Source organism: Pygocentrus nattereri, chromosome 10 (assembly GCF_015220715.1).
Source record: "Pygocentrus nattereri isolate fPygNat1 chromosome 10, fPygNat1.pri, whole genome shotgun sequence".
In the NCBI taxonomy this organism is placed as follows: Eukaryota; Metazoa; Chordata; class Actinopteri; order Characiformes; family Serrasalmidae; genus Pygocentrus; species Pygocentrus nattereri.
In genome coordinates this window covers 16,374,750-16,400,440 of record NC_051220.1, presented here as the reverse complement: position 1 = coordinate 16,400,440, position 25,691 = coordinate 16,374,750, and the positions used below count along the sequence as shown (strand labels likewise).

Sequence of the window (25,691 nt, the reverse complement as noted above, 5' to 3'; positions counted from 1 at the left end):
ACTTAACTGTTTCAAGCTGGTCAGCATGGTCATGCTGGTTGACCAGCATACCAGTATCCAAAACAGAACATTTGCTTGTTTTACTGATGACCAGCCATGTAGGTTTATGCTGTTTTTTTCTAGCGGGGGATAGCTGAAACTGAGACAAGTCAGAGTAATACTAACAACTCTGACACAAAACCAAGACAATAAAAAAGGTTTTGAGTCTGGACTCAAGTGCAGTCCTAAATTCCCCTTTAATGCCTCCAACAGCTCCCTCACAGACAGTATGAAGGGCATCAGAATCAGAATCAGAAGAAGTTTTATTGCCATTGTCAATGAGCAGGATTCACAGACTAGGAATTTGCTTCGGCATGAAGGTGCAACATAAAAACAAGTAGTAATAGGCATGCAAAATTAAGTCCACATAAATAAATACTCTATGCAAATATAAAATATAGATAGAATGAATAATAAAAAAAAAAAAAGGCATGTACTATATACAACAGTGCACATGGAGTAGTGCAATTCAAGTAAAGTGACCAAGGCAGGGTTATAAAGAGGTAAGTGACGTGATTATATATTGTTCTTGAGTCCAATGGCAGAGGGGAAGAAACTGTTCCTGTGGCGGGAGGTTCTGGTCCGAATGGACCGAAGCCTCCTGCCCGAGGGGAGTGGATCAAATAGTCTGCGTGCAGGGTGAGAAGGGTCGGCTATAATCCGATCCGCTCTCCCCACAGTCCTGGAGACGTACAGGTCTTGGAAAGATGGGAGGCTGCAGCCTATCACCTTCTCAGCGGAGCGCACAATGCGCTGCAGCCTTTGTGTGTCTCTGGCAGTGGCCCCGGTATACCACACTGTGATGGACTGAGGATGGACTCGATGATGGCCGTATAGAACTGTACCATCAGCTGGGCCGGCAGTTTGGCTTTCCTCAGCTGCCGCAGAAAGTACATCCTCTGCTGGGCCTTCTTGATGAGGGAGCTGATGTTCAGCTCCCACTTGAGGTCCTGGGTGATGGTGGTGCCAAGGAACCGGTAACAGTCCACAGTGGTGATGGGGGTGTCGGTAAGGATAGGGGGGGCAGGGGGCTTGTGGCTTTCCTGAAGTCCACAGTCATCTCCACTGTTTTCTTTGCATTAAGCACCAAGTTGCTGTTGCTGCACTAGGTCACCAGCCGGTCCACCTCCTTCCTGTAGGCAGAATCATCACCGTCTGAGATGAGTCCAATGAGGGTGGTGTCGTCCGCAAACTTAATCAGTTTGACAGAGTCATGGATGGAGGTGCAGCAGTTGGTGTACAGGGAGAAGAGCAGAGGGGAAAGTACACAGCCCTTAAGAGATCCTGTACTTAAAGTCCGCGTGTCCGAGACAATCTTCCCCAGCCGTACTCGCTTACTGCAGTCCGTGAGGAAGTCTGTGATCCACCTGCAGGTGGAGTCGGGCACATGGAGCAGAGAGAGTTTGTCCTGGATCAGAGTGGGAAGGATAGTATTGAATGCAGAGCTGAAGTCCACAAGCAGGATCCTAGCGTAGGTTCTTGGGGAGTCCAGATGCTGCAGGATGAGGTGGAGGGCCAGGTTTATGGCATCATCTACGGACCTGTTGGCTCTGTAGGCAAACTGCAGGGGGTCCAGAAGGGGGTTGGTGATGGACTTGAGGTGGGATAAAACCAGACGTTCAAAGGTCTTCATGACTACGGACGTCAGGGCCACAGGCCTGTAGTCATTAAGTCCTGTGGCGCGTGGTTTCTTGGGGACAGGGACGATGATGGAGGACTTGAAACAGGCTGGGACATGGCATGACTCCAGGGAAGAGTTGAAGATTCCCGTGAAGACTGGGGCCAGCTCATCAGCACAGTGTCTCAAGGAGGCAGAGGACACGGAGTCAGGGCACGAGTCAGGGCCCTGGAATCCCTCAAGATGGAGCGCACAGTCCGGGGTCTGTGTGTTCAACCACGTCTCGGTGAAGCACAACACACTAGAGGAGGAAAAGTCGCTATTTCTTCTCATCAGCAGCGCTATCTCGTCCATTTTATTGGAGAGTGAGCGGACGTTGGAGAGGAAAATCCCAGGTAGGGACGTGCGCGTCCCCCGTGTGCGAAGGCGCACGAGTACACCAGCTCGCTTCCCTCTTCGGCGGCGTCTCATGTGTAGGCTCACAAGTGCATGATGATGCATAAACCTGTGCAAAGTAATAAAGGATAAAAAATAAAAGCTGAAACAGTCAATTTTGTTTTTAGAGCAAGAAAATCTTGAAAGAGGTGTCTTTTTTACCTGGGCAAAGAAGGACCCTAGGGGACACTTAATTCAGCAGTTGCATTGAACGTTTAATTGTTAATTACAATTGGTTATTGTACATGACAAAACAAATCAGCGGTGGATGTAACTGTAAAACTACAGCTCTAAAACTCACATACCAACTTTACCAACTCTACAGAGGAACAGATATAAACACTGACTCTTTTTTCTTTTTATTTACATTGTTTTATTGTATATCTTAGTATAAATACACAGATCACAATTACAAAACTTCTTCTGTGTGAATAAATCCTAGGAATGCCATTATCCAGATAAAATTTCAGAATTAGTTTAGGCGTTCAGTAATGGTGTTGACATAAGGTGTTACCCTGTTATTTGGGGAGAAAATAAAATGAGGAACAATCTCTACTTCAATGCAGAGTAGTGGTTGCATCACCTTGATGGGTTTTGTGGTTGTATATGTATTCTGTGTTTAGGAAAAGGTCGTCCTGAATGATGTGTACACTGAGCTGAAGACGGGAATACACCTGGTGCGACTCTTGGAGCTCATCTCAAGGGAGAAGCTGCCCACTCCCAGTCGACGCACCCTTAGAGTGCACTGCTTGGAGAACAATAGCATCGCCATCACCTTTCTCAAAACCAAGGTGCAGTTGGCTGGTTTAAATCTAAAAAACATTCTAAAAAAACATGTATAATACTACAGAAAACCATATACATAGCAGTGAAAAAAGACACCTAGTGACACTAAAAGGTTTTGATTCCTTCCACTGAGAGTATCCTAATTAATTATGCACCTCTTCATGTTTATAACAGAAGTTAAACACAGTTACTCTTTCTTTAGATTCGAGTAGATCTGATTGGCCCTGAAAACATAGTGGATGGAGACAGAACCCTAATCCTCGGTCTCATCTGGATCATCATTCTCCGCTTTCAGATCGGGGCAATTAATCTCGATGAGGTAATGTCTAAAAGTCTCAAATCAAACACTGACTGTGCTGCTGCCAAGCATAGCCTATTACAAAAGTTAAGCACAAGGAACTGTTACAAATAGGAACTGCAGGGACTCTCTACCGATCACCGTTGGGGAAAAAAATCAAGTCAGTAAAAGTTTAGTGCAATAACAGTGTTTTTAATTTTTTTTTTTTTTTTGAAAGATAGTGAGTGGAGTTGATGTGGCAAGTGGCAAAGCCATCTTTAAATGTTATTTAAATCCATTGATGGTACACACACATTGGCAAGAATAAGTATGTGAACATTTTGGAATTTTATGGTTTTCTGCATAATTCTTTCACTGTAGTGTCTGGCAAAATTTTGTTTGTGATTGCTGGCAAAGTAGCTTGCAGCAATTTATGAGCAGTGTAGCTTCATAATATGAGCTAAATATCCAACACTAACACCAATGGCATAATATATTAGCTAACAGCTAATAGTGTTTAAAAACATGTTAGTAACACCACAGCACAAGCTTCTTAATACAAGCTAGCTATCTAGTTGAACAGAGCTAAGCATCATGGTAATATACTTTGAATACACTTAAATTACCTTGAATGTAATTAATATTGTGAATAATCCAGTGGCAATGCACTTAATGAGAAAAACAGAAGTAACATCCCTGCCAACAAAACCAGCAAGTGTTTTGGATGCAGCTATGCTGGTCAAACAGCATGACCATGCACTAGATCAGCACTGGACCTGTTTACCCTAGCATAAAAGTTTGTTTAAATAATTTTTATTTAAAATGACTTTGCCCCTTGTCCTATTGCCTCGATCCACCACCTGTATGTGAACACACTGTATTGAGTGTCACATTGTTTTGAGACATTGCCTTATCCGTTAAAGATGTAAAAGAAAATGTGGTGCCATAAAATTTGACCAAAATAAGATATGTAACGTTCATGTTGGTGACATGCATGTGATGCCTCAAAATGCTACCATCCACTGTGTTTCTAGGACAGTGGTGATTCCAGCTTAGCACGGCGTTCGGCCAAAGAGGCTCTTCTGATCTGGTGTCAAAGGAAGACTGCTGGCTATGCCAACGTGAATGTTCAGGACTTCTCTGGCAGCTGGAGGGATGGGCTGGCTTTCAATGCTCTTATCCATGCTCATCGGTAGACAAATTCTCAAACCATTCAGTGTATTCTCAAGAGTATACCGCCACCAGTAGAGCTTAAACTGCTAATGCAGTGTTGAATTTCCTTTTCAGGCCAGACCTATTTAGCTACAGCCGACTCCATCCAGATGAGGCAAGAAGGAACTTGGGTCATGCTTTCAGCCTGGCCGAGAGTGAATTTGGCATTATGCAGCTGCTGGATGTGGAAGATATAGTAGTGCCTCATCCTGATGAGAAGTCCATCATGACTTATGTCTCACTTTACTACCACTACTTCTCCAAAATGAAGCAAGGGCAGACCATACAGAAGAGGATAGCCAAGGTGGGTCAGGACAAAAATTCTATTAAATCAAGAAAGGTTTCCACAAAAAGTTTCCTTTAAAATCTACATTTGTCTATAGGATTGATTTCCTTAATTATTATTTGTTGGTTTTTGGAATAACCAAACAATTCTCACTGTCTTTGCATAGTAGTGCTATAAGGTATTTTCGGGTCTCATAAAGGATGTATGTATGGTTTGTTCTGTTTTTGCATATTTGATATACTTGTTTTAGATTTTTAAACAAAGTTTAATATAAGATGAAGACAACTTGAGTAAACACAAAATATTTTTAAATGATCATTTCAGTTATTGAAGGAAAAAAAACTGGCACTGGGAAAATGAATTGATCAGCCAATTGTTTAAAAACAGATTTGTGTTTCCTTATATTCCATTTTATATGATAGTCTGAAGCAATTCAGTGTGACAAACATGCAAAATTAGAGGAAATCATCAACGGAGGCAAATGCTTTTACATAGCACTTTATGCTGAATCCACTGTAAATGTAACACAAAATGTCATTTATTGCATACATACAGTAACGGGACTGTTTGGTTTGCTGTAGACCTAATCTTATCTGGAAAAATTGTTTTTCCTGCTAATCTTATCGAGACTATAATATAATTGTTGTTTAAAGAAAACCTTATATCTCCAAAATGCTAAATTTACAGGAGGTCCTACTGAACTTTTATTGTAAATCATTGGAACCAGATTTTTTCCATGTCAGTTTTGGCCATTTTCTTCGTCCATTGTTCATGAAATTTACACACAATGTAAAGGGCAAAAGTCATTTTCAAAGTATGTCAAAAACCTAAAAATCACAAAAATGGAGATAACAGGTTTTCTTCTGACAGCAGCAATATGTTTAGAACATACATGATTTCAAATGCAACATACTGCACTTGAGTTTAGCCCCCAGTGGTCAAACACAAATGTACCATCACACACCATCCTGTTGCTCCCCCACATGGGCTGTCTTGTGAATTTCATCCATTAATCCTGAATGAGGGTTGTACTTCGGGAGACTGGGGATTATTGGATTTCTCAGTAGGGCAAAGGGAGGAGCAGTGGCCCTAATCAGATAAGTGTGTACTCAGCTTTGGTAATACAGACAAACGAGGGAGTTAGTTCACCCCACAGCACGCTTAGGCAAATGTTGAAATAGCCTCTGTGGTTATTTCAGCATCATCATGGCTCACAGGCTCTTCTCAACAAAGGCCCCACAAGCTCTTCTCAACATACAGTGAGAAGCAACCTGGTGGATGTGCTGGCACAGGAACCTATGGAGAGGCGCAGGGGTGAGAAGTGTCCTGCTCTGCCTGTGCAGGAACAGGATGACGTCATCGCTCACCACTGCATGCGCATGTGTGAATAGAATAGTGTGTGCTACCTGTTAATGAAGTGTGTTTAATAATGACGGGCACATTGGTTTGGGAATTGTGCTGAGCTGGGTCAGAGATGAGCTCAGTGTGGCTATAAGACAAGGGAGCCTTCGTGTTTGTTTTCAAGCGAGTCCGAACGGGTCATCAGACAGCAATGTCAATCAGTGGCAGTTTCAGCAGTCAGTGGATGAGATGGCAGACTATGAGAGATGTCATTGTTAAACCACAAAGGAATGTGCAGGCACTGGGAAAGGTGTGTATGTGTAGCTAGATGTCAGTGTGCTGTGTTGATGTTTTTTTCAAGTGCTCCTACAGTGACACCCCAACGTACCTTAAAACTTAGAATTGGGTTTTTGGGCATGTGGTAATGGTCTCAGAAAATTTAAGTGTTATAATGGAAGCTCTGTGTACCCACTGTGATCATGAATTAACTATTATCATCCTTAAAGCTTCCTTCGTCAACCTTAGAATGATCTGTATAAAGCAGTGGTCACCATTGTTATCCACAAAAGGTTAGTGTTGCTGCTGGTTTTCATTCCAATCAAGCAGAAGCACAACTGATTTCACTTGCTTAATCAGGGTTTTCTCAGTCTTCAAACAATTGGTTTGTTACATGAGGTCTGGACCTGCTTTGTTGGAATAAAAAAGATTGGGGACCCCAGTTATAGCAGTAAATTGAATTAATAAATATTCTATACACAGTATAGCAATTTCCTCTTCATAGAATGTTTCTGTTCCTTTTGGAAAGTTATAAATAGGATACACATTTGAAATGGTCTACAAGAACCGCTTTTGCAGACTTTAAGTTTTTTACCCATAAGTACTGTGCAAAGTCAGGAATCCCCCTTCATTTATGTAATTTCCAGTCAATACAGACTTTAAGTATCTTTATTCTTTTTTTCAGAAGATATTTCTGAGAAGATTAGATATAGGATGATTCACTTGGGTAAGGAACGGGAAATTCAAAGGAAAAAATTATGTGTAAACAAGAGTTCAAAAAAGAAAGAAAAAATGGGTCCTTGAATCATGAGAAACAGAAAATGCAACCAACTTCTAAGACTTAACTGGAGGTGTGGAGAATACAGCAGACAGTGAGTCCAGTTATGTCAATACGTCTGACTCTTGTAAACATGTTGTGAACATTCTCCATTTTGCCTTTAGATTGTGGACCTTCTGAAAGAGCTGGATGACATGAAAGGCCAATATGAGGACATGGTCTCTAACCTACTTCTTTGGATCAAAACTAAAGTGGTCGAGCTGGATGACCGCTCCTTCCCCAACTCTCTGCTGGGTATGAAGCGGCTGGTGGCTGACTTCAAGACTTACCGCACCGTGGAAAAGCCTCCCAAGTATCAGGAGCGAGGTGCCATTGAGGCCCATCTCTTCAGCCTCCGCACAAAGCTGCGGGCCAACAACCAGAGGGCCTACATCCCTCCAGAAGGCAAGACTGCAGGAGACATTGAGAGGAACTGGACCCTGCTGGAGAGGGCAGAGCATGAGCGGGAGAGAAATCTGCAGAATGCCCTCTTGAGGCTGGAGCAACTCGAACAGCTTGCACAGAAATTTGGCCGCAAGGCAGCACTGAGGGAGAGCTACCTGCAGGACACGCTGCAGCTGATCCAGAAGGAGGACCTGAGAGGGCTGGAGAGTCTGGAGGATGCCCAGGCTACAGCTAAAAGACTGGAGGCCCTAAGCACAGATGTGCTGGCTAGTGAGCCCCGTTTTCAGGCCCTCACTGACATGGCGTCTGTCATTGAGAGGGAGGACTACCATAGCAAAGAACAGCTCATCAGCAGGTGAGTGGGTAGCCGAAAAGTTGTTGGTGAAAAATCTAATTTACAAAACTTTCAGCCCAGATATGCTCAAATTTACTTGGTGTCTAAACCTTGCTTTAGTTTTGCACTGCAGTTGCAAGGCTAAAATCTAACACATAATCAAAGCTTACTGAATATCTCTGTATACCCCAGAGCCAGTTTAAGGGGAGAATGGGCATGAGTTAGAAATGTAAAAAGTTCTACAACTGGAGTTAAAATTGCTCAAAAATATAACAGCAGTGTTGAAATATTTTCTGCTGTTCTGTGTTCAAAATTGAGCATTTAAAAAAATAATTGTACACAATGCTCTGAGGGAACACATTTATTTTGGACTGGCTCAGGAGCACCATCTAGTGTTAAATAAACTTTGAAGACATTACTGAGTGGCACCTTTGCTCAAAAGACATTCTCTGGTACATTCCACCAACTCTCCATTTTAGTTATTACATAAAAGCTTAAATGAAAAGGAATTATTAATGATACTTTATGATGTTCTGTGGCAAAAGGTACATTTACTATCACAGATTTTTTTTGTTAATTATGGTATTCCTACTAAAAACTTGGGAAAAGGCCTGGTTCCATTGACTTGCATTAAAAGTAAAGCAGGCTTTTTCCCTCTCCTGTAAAATTACCATTTTGGAGATACGAGGTTTTGTTCTGACAGAGATATGCTGGTTTTGCTAATGATAAGATATACTGGTTTTGCAGTTGTGCTGTGCTAATGTAAGAAGCTTTATTACATATAACACACACAGTATGGACAAAAGTATTGGGACACACCTCTTAATCATTGAATTCAGGTGTTTCATTAAGACCCATTGGAATGCCAAGAGAATGTTACTTACCTGTACTGCACCAGCTGTAAAGTTTGATGGAGGAGGGATAATGCTATGGAGTTGTTTTTCAGGAGCTGGCCTAGGCCCCTTAGTTCCAGTAAAAGGAAACCTTAATGGTTTAACATACTGAGACATTTTGTACAATTATATGCTTTTTACTTTGTGGAAACAGTTTTGGGGAAGGCACTGTTCTGCTGCAGCATGACTGTGCCCCAGTGCACAAAGCAAGGTCAATAAAGTCATGGTTGAGTGAGTCTGGTGTGAAAGAACTTGACTGGCCCGCACAAAGCCCTGACCTTAATGCAACAAAACACCTTTGGGATGAACTAGAACAGAGATTGCAAGCCAGGCTCCTTATCCAATGTCAGTGTCTGAGCTCACAAATGCTTTTCTGGATGAATAGGCAAAATTTCTGTGAATGGGGTGTTTTTTGTGTGGAGTCACCCTGGAATTCAGCTATACATTTCTGTGGGAAACTATGAACTGTTACATTTCAATATGAACCTGGGTTCGTATTACAGAAACATCCTAACATCGTAAAACTTATCTGTTAAGTCTCCATGACTTTTTCTGTTAGGACTGAACATGGGATAGTAGCTAGCTATTAACTGGATAAAAGTTCACAATCCTATCCTTAATGTGTGTGTTTTTTTTATACATATTTTAAATTTTTACCCCGATTTTCTCCCCAATCTAGTCGTTTCCAATTCCACTTGCTACTTAGGACTCCCCCAATCTCTCGATGCTACCAAGGCTAGGGGGGTGAAGGCTAGCACAGGCTTCCTCCATGACCTGTGAAACAGGCCACCGCTTCTTTTCGAACTGCCACTCATGCAATGTCATGTGACAGCTGAACACGCTTGGAGGAAAGCGTCAACCGCCAGATTTGTTACGTCAGCTAACAGACGCCTGTACTGACTAATATGGCATTGAGTGATGGGGGGAGAAGGGGAGCCATCCTACCCACCCAGATGGCTGTAGCATCACCAGGGTTCGAACTTGCGATCTCCTGATGATAGGGCCAACGCTTAGGCGGTTGCGCTACTCGGGAGCCTTAACGTGTGTTTATTGCAAGTTTTGTTTTGACCTCTTTTACATCATCAGTGGTAGCTGTCTAGCTAACTAGCTCATTTCCATATTTTAATGTTATTTTGATTACGTGTTTACACCTGAGCTGTGCAAATACCATTGATTGCTTGTTAATCAGTTGTAAACTTTTGACTAACTTCACATAAGATGGTGTAAGATAAGATAAAATTCTTAAATTAAGATAACATTTGCTTCAGTAATATGAATTTGTGAAAAATCTCATCTTGACCTTGTTAGATCTTATCTTAAGACTAAAGATAGGAAATTTCTGTAATACAGCGACAGTTCTCTTTCTCAGCATCACCTTTGAAGCAAGTTAATCGTTGATGATATTCAATCACATTGCTCTATTGCCCAGACCTATGTGTAAGTGTATTTTAAGTGTTGCTATTTGTGTGTGACAGGCAAAAGAAAATCACCAACAAATGGCAAGTATTGCTCCAGCAGCTGCAACAACACAGAGATTCCATTGGAGATGTTGTGAACACGCTAGCTGTCCTTAAGGATATCGAATTAGTCTCCCTGGACCTCAAGGAGCTTCAGGTCATTAGAACCTTAAACAATCATCTGTTCTTAAATTGACATTTAAATCTAATAAATACAACGTACTCTGTACCACTGTAACACTGGAGTCTCCATCGTAATTCAGAACCATGTAATCACATTACTATAAAATGTTACAAATGCAGATCATTGGTTTATGTCTGGGATTGAAAGATCAGTGTACTAAATAACATCAAAGAAGCAGCCTTAATGTAATTTACTATGATTGTTCACACTTAGGTCCAAGCAGAATCCTCTGATTTGGGGAAACAGTTGCCAGAGGTGGTGGATTTACTGCAAAAGCAGGACCTGTTGGACACTCAGATCTTCTCTCTTGGAGAAACACTGAGTTCCATCAGCAGCAGTGCCTTAAGGGGGAAACATAGGGATATGTCACAAGTTCAGAGCAGAGTGAAAGAACTCAATGTCCAGTACAACTCCCTTCTGGCTCTCAGCAAGAACAGGTGAAAGCTGTGAATTTGACACTTTTAGCCAAGATTTAGTATCTCTGTGCAAAGCATCTGGAGACTCATATTGCCATAATGGTCTATGGGCTGTGAGCAGTTGGATAAATGCTCTGCTCTTTTCCAAAAGGAGGAAAGCACTGGAAGGACAGCTGAAGCTATTTGAGTTCTTCCATGACTGTGAGGAAGTGGAGGCATGGATCTATGAGAAGTGGCTTCTGGTGCAAGCAGCATCTTTGGGCAGAGACCTCAGTCAGACTCAGCAAGCCATTCAAAACCATAAGGTTTGACACAAAAAGCTAAAGTTACCCTATATGTTATAATTTAATGTAAATAAAGAAGACAGTGATACATAATGTACACTGAATTCATGTAATTATGTTGTTTACTTTTATGAGTTAGTATTTAAATGAAACACAAATGGCTAAGTAGTTTCCTGAGCAATGCAATGATCTCACCTTTTTTATTTCTAGACTTTGGAAGCAGAAGTGCAGTCACAGGAGTCTCTGTGCTCAGGAGTAGTTTCCAGGGGTCAGGAGCTGTGCAGGGGTAGACACCCCAATGAAAGGGACATTCAGAAATGGATACGTACCTTGCAGAAACAGTGGCAGCAGCTCAGAGATCAAGTCACCAACCGCAAGAACAGACTTCATGCAGCCAATGTCATCAAACAGGTGACTCTTGCTAGCTTGTACACTAGCACTGTTACGTAAGCCATGAAGGGCAAAGTATATATTTACATACATAACTTTAGCACAATGAAAAAATATTTGAACATATACTTAAAAAGAACTTGTCATTGGATTAGATGTGTAGCGATTACTTTAGTCCCTTTTGTTTCATTCTTAAGCACTGTTTTTCTCACAGTATTTTGCAGATGCAACAGAAGCTAAGTCATGGCTTAATGACCGCAAACCCCTCATCATTGATGAGGATTATGGGAAGGATGAGTTGAGCACTAGTGCCCTGCTCCAGCGCCACCAGAGACTTGAGAAGGAAATGGAGGCGTATGCTTCGGAGGTGAAAAGGCTTGGGGTGCAGGCTAAAAGTGCTGTCCAACTTGCTCCACTAACTGTGAGTAACTGTTCAAAAAACAATAGTTCGAACACATCATTCACCATGTATAGGAACACTCTAGTAAGCTTGGATGATAATGTAAATGTTTGTTGTCTGCAGAATGAAATGATAAATTATCCAATTGTGATCAAAATATAGTTACATCTGAGCAATACAGAGCATTACAATATACAAGGCTCTGGAAAAGTATTTGCTCCCTGAAATAATCTGAAATGTTTAAGTGTGACAAATAAGCAAAAATAGAAGAAATCAGGTGAGAAGCAAATACTTTTTCATAGCACTGTAGCTTGCATTTTTCATTAAGGTAATATGATTGCCATATAATTACCATCTGGGCTAGTTTCTAATATTGCATAATAATTTATTATGATAATAATATTCTGTACAGATGGCATACAACACTGTTGCTAAGGAGTGATTCCCTATGCTTGGTTGAAAACATTATAATATTTCCAATGGATATGATAATATAATATTAACAATGGATAGGTTTAGGCATTTTGCTCTCCAGAAGAGATCAGATTTCATGTACTGGCGTTTCTTTGGTGTTTCATTTGCATGTACGCCAGCAAACTAAAAATCTACATTAGTATCTTTCCAAGTAGCATTTAATATAGGTATGTATGCAGTAATTAGTAGGTGATGTGACATGGCCTGTGAAAGACAGCAAAAATGATCATTCACCTTATTTAAGTTATTGTGATATTCCATAATAACAATTATCATCCCACAGCTACAGTCTAGCACTTTCCAACATCAGGCTCTTTGTGTTTAGCATGATACACCAACCGGCCACTTCATTAACTACACCTCAGGACCACTTACTATATAGGAGCTCTTTGTAGTTCTACAATTACAACATGTAAAAGGGAGCTAAACAAGTGTGCAGAGAAACAGGTGGACTACAGTTTGCAGTTGCAGGACCATGACAGAGCAGATGTTATTTGTGTAGTCGATCACTTGTGGCACTGCACTGACCACTGGTGGTGGTGTGTTGTGCTGGTCTGAATGGATCAGACACAGCAGTGCTACAATCACTGTCACTGCTGGAATGAGAATAAGCCACCAACCAAAAATATCCAGTCAGCAGCATTCTGTGACCACTGATGAAGAACTAGAGGATAACAGACACAAACTATGCAGCAACAGATGAGCTACTGTCTCTGTCAGTACATCTGCAAAGTCGACACAGTGTTTAAAACTCCAGTGTCTGATCCACTCATACCAGTGCAACACACACTAACATGCCACCGCCACATCAGTGTCACTGTGGCTCTGACTTAAATAACCTGTAGGTTATGGTAGTCCTGTGGATGTCCTAACCATTGATGAACAAGGTAAAAGGGGGCTAACAAAATATGCAGATATATATGGTAGATGGAGCTGATAAAATGGACAAAGAGTGTAATGGACAAGAGTGTACAATGAGATGTACTTAATGAAGTTGCAGGTTTGTGTACCTTTACTGTAGTCCAGTGAATAAAATGTAAAGAATGTAATGCATGTAAAGATCTCCTTGTAACATCATAGACAGAAATGCAATGTAAGTGCAATTTTGGTGGAGAAAAAAGAAATAATCCTTACTAGGGACACATTGATGAATTCATCAATACATATTTAATACAAATAGTGGTAGAAAAATCAAAGTGAACTGAATTAAGTGAAGATTGTGTCAAGTAAACAGCAATGCACCAGCAGCACTGAAATCTTCTTGCTGTTCAATAGACAGAACCTCAGCAGAGCAAAATGGTCCACTACAGTGATTCATCAGGAGATGAAGGAAAGACAGTAAAGGAAAAAGAAACAATATTGATGAAAAGCAGAAGAAACATCAAGGCAGAGGAAAATTCACCAGCTCCTGAACAGCAGATACAGCAGTTTAACGCCAAAATGAGGTTCAAATACAGAGGTATAAAAGTCATATTTTTGAGGTGCTAATTTGGTAAATTTACTGTTTCTTTACTCAAGATTTCAATAAAATGGTTCAAAAACATTGTTTTTCAGGTGTCAAGTTTACCTGGGATCGTGGGGAAATGGTGACAATCCTCCGTAGAGAGAAAGATGATAAAATGCTTGTGCGAGATTGTAAAGGAAATGAGCAACTAGTGCCTTCTACATACATTACAGAGCTGCCATCAACTGTAAGACATTGCGGTTCGCAACCTTTAGTTTTCTTTACTTGTATTCCTGTTATTGCTTTGTATTGCACACTGAAGACCTTGGCTTGTCTTTTACATTTACAGCATTAAGCAGATGCTCTTATCCAGAGTGACTTACAAGAAGTGCTTTGTCTATCTAGAGAAAGTATCTTTGCTAGTTACCAATAGGTTAGGGAAAAAGACAGCCCTGAGCTCAGGTACTGCTAGAAACAAAAAGTCACTGTAGATACAGACAGAAAAAGGAACAGAGTTAAACACAGAACTCTGTGCCATTCAATGCAATACAATACAATACACTACAATACACAGTGCATTCAACAATAAAGTAAACTACAATACACAGTGCAATACAATAAAATATAATATATAAGTGCAGCACAATATATTGCAAACAATACTTAATTCAATGCTATTTTAATATTTAAACATACAGGAAGCACCACCTGTGCCTACTAATGGGGTTCCAGAGAGCCAGACATGGAAAGTGAGTCGTCCTCGCCGCACCCGCTCTATGCGCCGGGGCACTGCCGAAATCTCTTCTGCTTCAATTCCTGATCCACACTTCCAGAAAGACACCATAGAAAGTACCCAGAGCAGTTTAGAAAAAGACTTTGATAATCTTTATCATCTAGCACAGGTGAGCACCACAATCTGTGAGATGGCAGTTTTTTTCTTTTTATGGTGGGAAGTGTCAACAGAATGACTGGTGATAGAAGTATTTTCTGAATTAATTACATTGGATAAAAATGATTAAGCTACAGTAGTATACAGCATAAAAGCTAAACTGGTTTTCTTTATTTATCTTTGTTGACAACAATTTAAAAAAAGTTTAAATAATTTCATAAATGTGAAATATTCCTGCTGTTTCATTCAGACAGCTGTTAGACATTAGATTTGGACCTTTTCTGAATCTTGCTTTCATTGTAGTCAAAAAGAAAGATCTTGGATGAAACTGCTCAACTCCATCAGTTCTACAATGCCTGTGAAGAGTTTGAATCCTGGATGGAGGACAAGGAGAATATCCTCCGAACTTTCAGCTCCAACGCTGACAACCTTGAGGTTGTGCAGGCAAAGTATGAGGTGGGTGTTCTCAAAAACAGAAACACTTAAGTCAATAGTGAAGATATGCAAACTAGTGATTAAATAGGTAAATCTTTTGATCTGCCTCCTATTCTAGCAAGCATGCCAGTAGAACTGATGCCTGTCAAGTTTGTTCAGAGTTTGCCAGCATTACCGAGTATAATACCATACTTTTATAACCTATACATACTACATAGATATAGGTTATAAAAGTATTGTATTCTGCTAAGGTAGCTTGAGAGGAGCCTATATATTACCAATGAATACAATCTTTTTTATGACTAAAAGAACAATTTAAGATGTTAAGTACCATGTTAAGTACCATGGCTATTGGTTAATTTATCTCAGGGTGGTTGTTTTCAGGGACCTAGCTAAAGATCTAAGAGGGCTACAAAACTACTCTCCCTTGGCAAACTATTGATTTATTCCACTTGATGACACGCCATTACATTTCATTTATTCAGAGAGACTTTATGTATAATAATGTTTTCTAAGTACTCTCCAAATACTTTTTGTATAGCAGTAGCATTTGACCAGAGCTGCTGTAAATCTCCTGTGTCTTTTGACACTCATTTGGCATCCCATTTCCTGCTCAAGAATAATTAAAGGTGTCCTGTATTTCTGACAGAATTGTCTGATTTTTCCAAAACATTATTTTAGTCAGCTCTCTGAAGATTTTTCTATTTGATTTATTATCCAGTCATTAAACAACTCTTTTCATGTATCATGTTTGAGAACCTTTCCAGGAAGAATGTTGTTAAATCTGTGTCCAGCTTTATCCCTTTGCATGTAATAACTTTGAAAAGTGCTTCCAGTGCTTTAGCTTGTTTTTTTGATGTTTTTTGGAAGTACAGTGTGTTTTTTTCCCTATAGTACAAGAACCTGGTGGCAAAAGTTATGTTTTCATAGCCGAGACGAAGATGGGGCAGAGTAATATGATGCAGGGGAGGGTCTTACATAAAGACTGACAGAAGTTCAGTTTAAACACAGAAAAGCTTTCCACTCCACCCTGCAGGGTTTCTCAGGCATATAGTACTCTTGTGCTGTTGCCATTGCTAAAACAATTATGTTTTATCATTTTCTATGTATATTCCAGGTTATTTGTATGAGAAATAAAATAAATAAATCAACTAATGCACCTTTTAAAAAAGTAAATGCAGGTAATCTCTGAGATCATTGAAGGGGTCATACAATTTGTTATATGGTGATATTTTGCATCCCTTGGTCATACGATGCACTGAATTATTTTTTCTGTGTAAAGAATTTCCTTACAGAGCTGGCCAGTGGGAAGCGTCAGTTTGATGACATCACCAAACTGGGTGAAGAACTTGTGAAAAAGCAGCACAGCAAAAAGAGAGAAATTAAGTCCAGACAAGCCCAGGTCGCTCACAGGTAGTAGAACTGAAATACAACCTTCACTCTTCCATCACAAATAACACAAAAAGGAAGAAATGTACACATCCCACAGAAATATTCAAGTCATATGCTGTTCAACATCAGGTGGGAGAACATTCAGGCCCTGAAAGATGAGAAGGCTCATGAACTCCTCAGCTCAGCTGATATCAAGTCATTCTTGCACACCTGTGAGGATGTCAAAGTTCAGCTCCTGGACAAGCTCGACCAACTGGATACTCCTGATGTGGGCAGTTCCCCTTCGGCCCTGCAAACTGAGGAACGCAACCAAGTCCAGTCTGAAAGAGAGATAGAAGCCCTGGAGAGAAAGATAGAATATCTTAAGAGTGTGGCCAAGATGTGAGTTTATAACAGTAGCGCTTACCTTTGGTGATAGAGTTTAAATGTTTCTAAAAGGACTTATAATGTAAAGTTCTGAAATGTAAAGTTATCCTTTGCATCAGTTATAAAATTGCAATTTCCAAGTTGGTGGATTAGTATCTAAGAGTTTTGTTCTTGACTTTCCCCTCATTGTGTTTTCCCTGGACATTTTTGTAGGAAACGGGACTGCAGTCCTGCAGAGAGTGCTGCCATCATGGAGGAGGTCCATGCTTTGGAGGATCTGCTGCGGCATGTCAAGGCCCAAGCTACTAAAAGACAAAGCATGCTTGATAAGGCTCAACGCCTGCAGCATTTCCAGAAGGAGTCCAAGGACCTACTGCTGTGGGCAGAGGCAATGGAGGATCGCCTGGTGGAAGAAGAGAATATCTCTGATGTAGCCTCTGCTCAAGCCCTGTTGAAGGAGAATCAGGAAGTGAGGCTAGAGATCGAGCAACAGCGAGCAAGGTCTTGTAACAGATGACCAAATACCAATCAGTAAAAGTTGGCAATCAAAAGATAGTGAACTACTTTTGAAAGCTCTTAAAGATTAAGATTGCAGTGGTTGCATTTTTGAGGTCAGGTACTAATGGTGAACGAGAATGCTTGGTTCACAGACAACATTCCAATTCATCCCAAAGGTGTTCAGTGGGGTTGAAGTCAGGGCTAAGTTTGTCACTGGAGTTCCAGCTGAAACAGGAAAGGGCCTTCCCCAAACTGTTGCCACTGTTCGAACCATATAATTGTGTAAAATGTCTTGTATACTGTAGCATTAACATTACCCTTGTTGAAACTAAGAGAACTAGACTAAACTTTGAAAAACAGCCCTAGACCGTTATCCCTCCTCCACCAAACGGTACTTCTGGCATCATCCAGAGAACACACTTTGCACAAGAGTTCAGTGGCAGTTACATCCCTCTGCCCAACACTTGGCACTGTGCATCACGATCATTTGCTTGTGAACTGACTTGTGGCCAAGGTGGCATCTTATTACAGTGCCACATTTAAACTCAATGAGCTTGTCAGTATGAACCGTTCTACTACAAATGCTTGTCTATGGAGATTGTATGGCTGTGTGCTTGATTTTATACACCTTTTAGCAATGGGTGTGGCTGAAACACCTGAACTAAATAATTAGGAAAGGTATCCACATGCGTCTGGCTATAAAGTGTATATTTGTAAAGTTAACTATATGGTTTTACCTGTGTTTTTTTCTTTCAGGTTGAGAACCATGGAGAAGCTGGGCGAGTCTTTGGAAGCATCGTCTGGGGACAAAGTCATTAAAGATGTCCAGCAAACACTGGCAAAGTTAAACCAAGAATGGAGCAAGCTGGACAAACTGTGGTCCAGTCGAAACAGGAGGCTGCAACAAGGACTTGAACTCCAGAAACTGAACATGGAAGCAGATCGAATAGATGCAACAATATCCAGTCATGAAGCCAGACTAAAAATCAAAGACCTTGGGGTGAGTTTTCCTTTCACAAGGAGTTACAGCATTTGATTTATAGGTGATTGCTGGAAATGTAGCTGTGGAAATAAGAATGATTATTTTCACTAAGCTTTATGCTGTTCTGACACTTAATTGTTTAATGATGTTGATGGTATTTGTGGCCAGGACTCTGTGGACAGCGTTCGCAGTTTGCTTAGCCGACAAGAGGAACTGGAAGGTTTGCTTGGAGCTCTTGACCAGCAGATCAGCACCTTTCAAAACAGGAGCCAAGAGCTCATTGACAAACGTCACTTTGCATCCCAACAGTAAGGATGACCATGCATTCAACTTCCCCCTTTTTGCCATTTTTATTTGATTGTTTTCAATGTTTCCACAATGTTTATTTTTTCTTAGGATTCAGCAGCGATCTCGGGCCATTGAAGAACGAAACAGGAAGCTCAAAGAAAATTGTAAACAGAGAAGACTGGAGCTGCTTGCCTCCACAAAATACCAGGTATTATTGGGTATGACATGAGTCAGATTTATGAAATTAGCTGTACTTTGTAATTAACCAATGAACAAAAGAGAGAAAACTGATTATAACGCTAGATAATAAGTTTTTCAAGTCAAAGGGCCCACCTTATTAAAAAACAAATGTCCTTGCTTCTTTTGAAATAAGAGTATGATGTGCTTTGTAAATACTCTTAAAATTTAAAAACCTCCTTACACACTTACATCAGTCTTAAAGGCACAGTAACTATAACAGCCTGTTTAATTCTTAGGGATCAAAGGACAAAGGAAAATAGTAGTGTAAATATTACATATACAGCTGTTCCTGGTACATAAAAACACAAATATCATAAGGAAGAAGATTGTAGATTTATAGCATCTTGTTCTCTATGGCAGGAGTTTTACAGAAATGCAGAGGAGCTGCTTCTTTGGATGGAGGAGAAATTTAAAATTGCTGAGGATGAGTCATACAGAGACCCTACCAACATCCTCCGCAAACTTAAAAAGCATGAGGCAGCTGAGAAAGAAATGCAAGCCAATCAAGTTCGTCTGGACAGACTGATCGAGGTATGCTGCATCAGAGAACAGAGTAAAAACACAATAGCAATAACACTTTACTCTGGTTTGTGACTGGGTGCTCAGAATTAATATAATCAAAGTTATCAGCAGTGAAGCTGGCAGAGTATTGTTAGCAGTTTACTACTGTTTTTTTTTACTTTTTAACGATTTTGTTAATGTTCCTTAGAAAACAGCTGCTGGCAATTATATTCAGTTTCTTTAAAACTAGAAACTGTATTTTGCTACCGGTTAGCCTATATCAAGAAAAAGTTTTTCATATGACTTCTGTCTCAAAGCCAGATTTTTCATATATCTGACAATGCATCAGCATGTATGTTATCTTTCCCTGACATGTCCTTCACATCATCCATCACCCTGAAGCTTAACCCCTTTTTTCAAGAGACTGGTTAAGAGGGCAGTTATTGCTCAAAATTGGTTACGGAGCTGCGATAAAAACCACACATCCCCAACATTCCCATTAACTGATGATTAGTTTGCGGAACTGGGAAATCCAAAATGGCTTGTACCTTAGTTATCTTAGGTCTCACTGTTAATGGTTCAACAGAAGGGTCCTGCCTCTGCTTTGCTATTAGTGCCTCCCAAGAACAGGTAAGTGAATCTAACTGTCCAGTCAGTCTCCTTAAAAGTCTTACTGTTTTACAAGCACTGTCCTGGACTGCTGAGGCCCTAGATTTTGAACATGTCACCACACAAGCTGAAAATCCCTATTCTGTTTTTAAAGCTACTGTCTCTGGTATCTCACAAGGCCCCTGTTTCACAATGGGAGTCAAACACTATTGAGACCCAGCCAAGTCATTACCTGAAAGGAAACTCTCCCTCTACTTGCAGAAACAGGACCACTCCAACAGTGCCATTCAACACGCTAGACTTAAGATAAATGTTGTACAATGGAAGAGTTTCAAACTGACTTCCCTTCGCTAAAGCAGACAGACTCTATCCAGTAATAAAGGCAGAGCAGCACCAGTATCCCTTAATATGGTTACTGGCACTGCCTCTTCTTCTGGTGAGACAGCGATAGTACCACAGAAAACAAATTCCTTATTCCAAATTCCTCTCCGTATTAGCAAAAACTGGACAACCTAATTTTATATGGCCAGGCCTCCTGTCACTATAGTGATGCAAAACCTCAGCATAAGATTGATACAACTTGTCAGTCCTCCTCAGGGTAGAGAAATTAAATGGTGCAGCCCTTGGTCATTAAGGGTAGTTTCTAGATGTTTTGGTATACTGGCCTTGAACTGCTCCATCAACATAAGCTGCCCTAAATCTAAAATAAAAATATTTCACAAGCTGCTAGCCAGCTATCAAATGACTCTTCCAGTTGCTCAGAAATGTCCATGTATGTAGCATCCTGCTTACAGCGAAGAGATCTAAACCTGCCAAGACTGCTTGCCAATTTATTTTCCCTCAACTGGTTAACATCAACTGTCACAGCACACACCTCCAGTGCTTTTCCCAATAACACACTTTAAGCCAGCCAAGGCCATTTCTTTTTTGACCATTCCAGTTCTTTAGCTATCTCAACACTTACCATTAACAAAAACGCTGGGATGAGCCCCCAACTGTTAGGGGTTTAACGACTAATAACTGCTTTAGTCTAGGATTCTTAAACTTTGCAGTATACTCAGTCAGAACCCCAAACCTAAGTGTGTGCAGATAACGTGATTATTAGCATATACAAAGCTAAGGTGATTGAGGGTTACTGGGGGGAAAGCCAACTTACCTCCACAGCTTCAGGCACTGTACCATTGTCTGGACCTCTTGTACAGAGAGCACAAGCCCATCGGTTTTATTCAGAAGTGTAAATATGGAAAACTTGGACAAATTCCCTAAAACAAACAATGAAACCTGGCAGAGGATGACAGTCAACTTCCACCTTAAAGTTCAACACCACACACTTTTCATCACACCAAATCTCTCCCTACCTGACTTTCTACCTCTGAGTACCTGGAGGCAATCTAGCGGTCCAGTGGTGTGCTGTCTAACTACTATGTGCCATTTGATGACCAGTGTATATGAATCTTATGCTACAGTGCTTTTAAGAAACATAGCCCTGAATGTTATTTATTGTGTTTGGTTCATATGACCAGGCAGGAGAAGAGATGGCAGCTGAGCATCACTGCAACAGTCAGAGTATTCAGAGGAAATCTCGTCTGGTACGCAATCGGTGGAGCGAGCTCCAGAGGAAGATGGCAGAAAGAGGAGACAAACTGAGACAGGCTGGCCAACAGGAACAACTAATGGAGCTACTTCAGGTAAGTCTGAACTGCAGCTAAGCATCAGTACAATATGCCTCGAAGGAAAATTCCAGCCAAAAAGCATGGTGTGGCATGCACCCGCCCCCGAGGCCGCGCACGCCAAACATAGTATTTTCATATTTACTGTTGTTTTGTCACCAATTTGTTTTTAACCAACTTTCTATGATAAAATCTTTTCTGACTTTAAAACACTAAAATAGGATCCAATTTAGATTCACACGATGCATTATGACAAGCTTGATGAATCAGGACCTTTTTGTCTTAATATAAACAAGCTAAGCAACAATAAATCAAGGCTATAGCCAAAATCTATATTTTAGGTGGATTTTTTTAGGAATTTCCTCTGAGTATTCCTGTCTTCTGACCAAAAAATGCTGCTTTTCAGGATGCCAAAGTGAAAATTGAGGAAATTCAGCGGATGCTGCAGTATGCACCAAGAGGCAATGACCTACGCTCAAGTCGACAGCTCCTCAAGGAACACAAGCAACTGGAGCAGGAAGCTCAGGAATTGGCAGACAAAATCAACTCCATTGTCACCCGTGCCAAACACCTGGCCACAAACCACTTTGACTCACAGAGAATCCTCCACGAGACAGACACCTACCTGAAACTGTGAGCTCCTATGACAGGCCACAGATTGAATTTTTATATTCCTCATTTTTTCAATATGACAAATTACACAGTGCCCTGTTTCTAAACCCCACGCTTTTTCCCATCATCCTGCATGCTGTGGTGAAACTGTAGCATGCAAATCTACTGCTGTAGCATGTGATCATCTACTAGAACAGTGCCAGGGAGTGGTGATTGGACCGCCAAGCTCATTTGTACTACATAGTGCCCTACAAATAGAGTTTTACAGATATACTAAGCAAGTCTGTGTTTTCAATAGAAAAATGTGAACTCTAAGCCATTCAAGAGTACTTTTTAAAACACATTTTAAACCATTTTAAACTTGGGTGACATTTAAAGTAAGGTGTACTTATTATGTGTGGCAGTTAATCTCAACATGTGAGTCTCATTTGGTCACTTGTTTTATTTGTCAGGTTTAAGTCTCTACAGAAGCCTCTGGATCATCGCAGAAGCCAGCTGGAAGTAGATGTGGCCCTCTATAGCTTTTACCATGATGTAGACTTGGAGCTTACATGGATATCTGAACATTACCCTTTAGCAGATACCAGTAGCTATGGCAAATCCCTTTCTGGAGCCATCAACCTCCTACAGAAACACAAGGTAGAATCTTAGATATGATTACATCAAGCTGTTGAGCGCATGAAAATTTCCTCATCATTCTGTTTCGTTGTTTTTTTTTGTTTGGGTAAGATCAGATGAAAAAGTATTTTATTTTGTTTTGGACTGTCTTCAGTGACAGTGTGTTTATGTGTGTACAATGAGTGTACAATGACTTTTTTAATGAATTATTTGTCTGTGAAGATGTACTAATTTCCATGTGTTGGCCAAGAAATCTTTCCAGTCTGGGTTTATTCAAAGAATAATAAAGTGAATCAACTATCATTCTGAATGAACTATAATTATATAATTATGTTTATGGCTCTTCTGTACCCTGCTAGGAGCTGCAAGCAGAAGTGAATGCCCATAGCCAATATCTTCAGCGTGTGCTAGACAGAGGGCAGGCCATGGCCAGGTCCAGCCAATGGGATGGCCAGGAGGTGCGGCAGAGGTGTGACCACTTATCTGCAGAGTGGGAGGAGCTAGAGGATGCCTGTGAAAAACGTTCAGCCCATCTCAACAAAGCAGTCGTGCGGGAACAGGTAAAACCCTGGAGAGAAATGGTATCTCTGTGTACATTGTGGTGAAATATGAGGTAAATATAAATAATTATTTGCAGATCTTGCTTGACTGCGCAGAGTTGGAAAACCGCCTATCTGAAACATCAGCCTTGGTCAGTTCTGACTATGGAAAAAATGAATTGGTCACACAGAGTCTTATGAAGCAGCACCAGGTGTGTACAAAGCTGTAAGATTCTAATCACTTTTGTAATATGGTTAATATGTTCATGCTGTGTTGAGGGTAATTCTAACATTGGACACTGATTTATGCATGCAGGGTGTAGAGGGTCAGATTGAGGTGCTAGCTGCCCAGGTGGATGAACTCAAGTCCATTGTAGACCAGGCTGTGCGTGCTTGGGGCTTAGAGGAAGTGAAGAGAAACTATAGCCACATTAGATCTCAGCTAAGTGAATTACAGCACTCAGCTACAGTGAGGTAAATGAAAATATCTGCATCATTTAAAGTGTCCCATCACATTGTTAACATTACATAAAAGTATCCACTTGCTACACTGTGATATAACAGAGACCAAAGGCTCCAGGAGACCCTCTATTTGCATGAATATAAACGTGAGTCCTCAGACCTGGAAGAGTGGATAGCTCAGCAGCATCTGATTGCCTCCTCTGACGACTATGGCTCCGACTATGAGAATGTACTGGTGAGATAGTTGGTCATAACAAACGTACAAAAGAAGTAGCTATAATGCTATTTTGTGTGGCTGTAATACTAAAAGCAGTTATGAGCATTTTATTTGATCAGTAGTATTTCTGTTGAGAGTTACTTGAGCAGCATTAGCAGAATATACAATGAGCCAAAACATTATGACCATCTGTGTAATAGTCTTGTTAGTTCACCACATTCCGCCAAAACTCCAGAAGCATGGACTCTACAAGACCTCTGAAGGTACCCTGTGGTATCTGCAACAATGTTTGGCAACAAAGTTTAGGTAGGTGGCACATGTCAAACATGTCATGAATGCCTGGACCCAGGGTTTCCCAGAAGAGCATTGGCCTTTCTTGTTGTCATGCATTAATGAGCCTTGGGTGCCCAACACTGTTGCCAGTTCGTAGTTTGTCCCTCCTTGGATCATTGTCAGTAGGTACTTCTGGCAAAGAACACCCTATAAGTTTTGCGATTTCAGAGATGCTCAGACCCAGAGCCATTATGTTTTTCAAAGTCACACCGGTCCTCATGCCTGCCCATTTCTCCTCACATCCAGCACGTTGACTACTAGAACCAACTGTTCGCTTTACCGTTTACTGTTTCGCTTTTACATCATATGTGAATGGTCATAATGTTTTGGCTTTTCAGTGTATCAGGTTTGTCTGAATGTCACTTGTTTTGACAGCAACTACAGGCGAGGTTTGAGGTGTTCCTGAAGCAGTTAGATGTGGGCTGGGATACAATGCACATATGCAAAGAACTTGCTCACAGTCTCATCAGAAACAACCATCCTGAGAGGAACTTCATCGAGGAGACGCAGGAGCTACTTAGGTACACGTGCATTTCCAGAGCAAATACTTTATGCAAGCTCTATAGAAAATAGGGTATCCATTGCCACAGATTGTCAATGAAAAGCTACAGCAGCCTATTTTATTCTCAAATGAGAGCATAAACTATAACTGTACCCATAAACTATAGCGTTTTCCTTCAGAGGCTAGCAGCTCTTTGTTATGAAATAAGAAGCAATATAATCTTATTAATTTATTAATTAGCAATCCTATAGCAACACAATGCAATGACAGTAACTGCCTGCTATCAACTATGATCAAACCACTGACATACAGTACTGTGCAAAAGTCAGAGACCGCTCTTTCAATTGTAGTCACGTCAGCCAATAAAAATGTCATTCAGTTTTTTTGTCAAAAACAAAGAAGCATTAACAGAAAAATACACAAGAACCTCCAAAACTAAGTATAATATAAAATCTATCCGTGTTTAATTTGTCCACTTTTGTGCACATTACTGCCACTTTAACTCCAAGTTCCAACTATGTCCACCCACTGAAAGCTGTTCACAAGAATGTCTTTATTTCATATGTATTTAAATGGCTAAAAGAAATATTTAAAATTAGATGCAATGTAATCCACTTGTATACATAAATGTAAGGTCAAAGGAAAATAAAAGGAAAAAAATAAAAAAAGAGTCTTCTAACAACTGTGTGATATCTGTAATATTGTTAATATCCTATAAACAGAATGTAAAATTTTTATCTTTGAGAAATAGGATTAAATTATAAAGAATT

The 25,691-nt window shown here is 40.5% G+C and overlaps 1 protein-coding gene across 7 annotated transcripts in view; it reads left to right on the top strand.

Moving 5' to 3' along the window:
• The window catches only part of sptbn5 (spectrin, beta, non-erythrocytic 5), a 68,790-nt gene that overhangs the window by 10,579 nt on the left and 32,520 nt on the right, over positions 1-25,691 (top strand). For 6 of the 7 annotated variants that reach the window (XR_005130813.1, XR_005130814.1, XR_005130815.1 and 3 more), the window contains exons 3-31: positions 2,716-2,883; positions 3,081-3,197; positions 4,190-4,347; positions 4,443-4,671; positions 7,213-7,847; positions 10,195-10,333; positions 10,574-10,797; positions 10,928-11,081; positions 11,271-11,471; positions 11,665-11,871; positions 13,600-13,783; positions 13,879-14,015; positions 14,467-14,670; positions 14,961-15,113; positions 16,375-16,505; positions 16,614-16,865; positions 17,064-17,351; positions 18,105-18,348; positions 18,499-18,638; positions 18,727-18,826; positions 19,219-19,389; positions 21,492-21,656; positions 22,045-22,271; positions 22,703-22,889; positions 23,228-23,428; positions 23,506-23,619; positions 23,724-23,881; positions 23,972-24,104; positions 24,795-24,940. Coding sequence is in view for 4 of the 7 variants with exons in the window: in XM_017703314.2 (XP_017558803.1) it covers positions 2,716-2,883; positions 3,081-3,197; positions 4,190-4,347; positions 4,443-4,671; positions 7,213-7,847; positions 10,195-10,333; positions 10,574-10,797; positions 10,928-11,081; positions 11,271-11,471; positions 11,665-11,871; positions 13,600-13,783; positions 13,879-14,015; positions 14,467-14,670; positions 14,961-15,113; positions 16,375-16,505; positions 16,614-16,865; positions 17,064-17,351; positions 18,105-18,348; positions 18,499-18,638; positions 18,727-18,826; positions 19,219-19,389; positions 21,492-21,656; positions 22,045-22,271; positions 22,703-22,889; positions 23,228-23,428; positions 23,506-23,619; positions 23,724-23,881; positions 23,972-24,104; positions 24,795-24,940 (5,567 nt within the window). In the remaining 3 variants the exon portion in view is untranslated. Of the gene's footprint in view, positions 1-2,715; positions 2,884-3,080; positions 3,198-4,189; positions 4,348-4,442; positions 4,672-5,822; positions 6,305-7,212; positions 7,848-10,194; positions 10,334-10,573; positions 10,798-10,927; positions 11,082-11,270; positions 11,472-11,664; positions 11,872-13,599; positions 13,784-13,878; positions 14,016-14,466; positions 14,671-14,960; positions 15,114-16,374; positions 16,506-16,613; positions 16,866-17,063; positions 17,352-18,104; positions 18,349-18,498; positions 18,639-18,726; positions 18,827-19,218; positions 19,390-21,491; positions 21,657-22,044; positions 22,272-22,702; positions 22,890-23,227; positions 23,429-23,505; positions 23,620-23,723; positions 23,882-23,971; positions 24,105-24,794; positions 24,941-25,691 lie in introns of those variants that run through there. The other variant, XM_017703316.2, reaches the window with a different exon arrangement.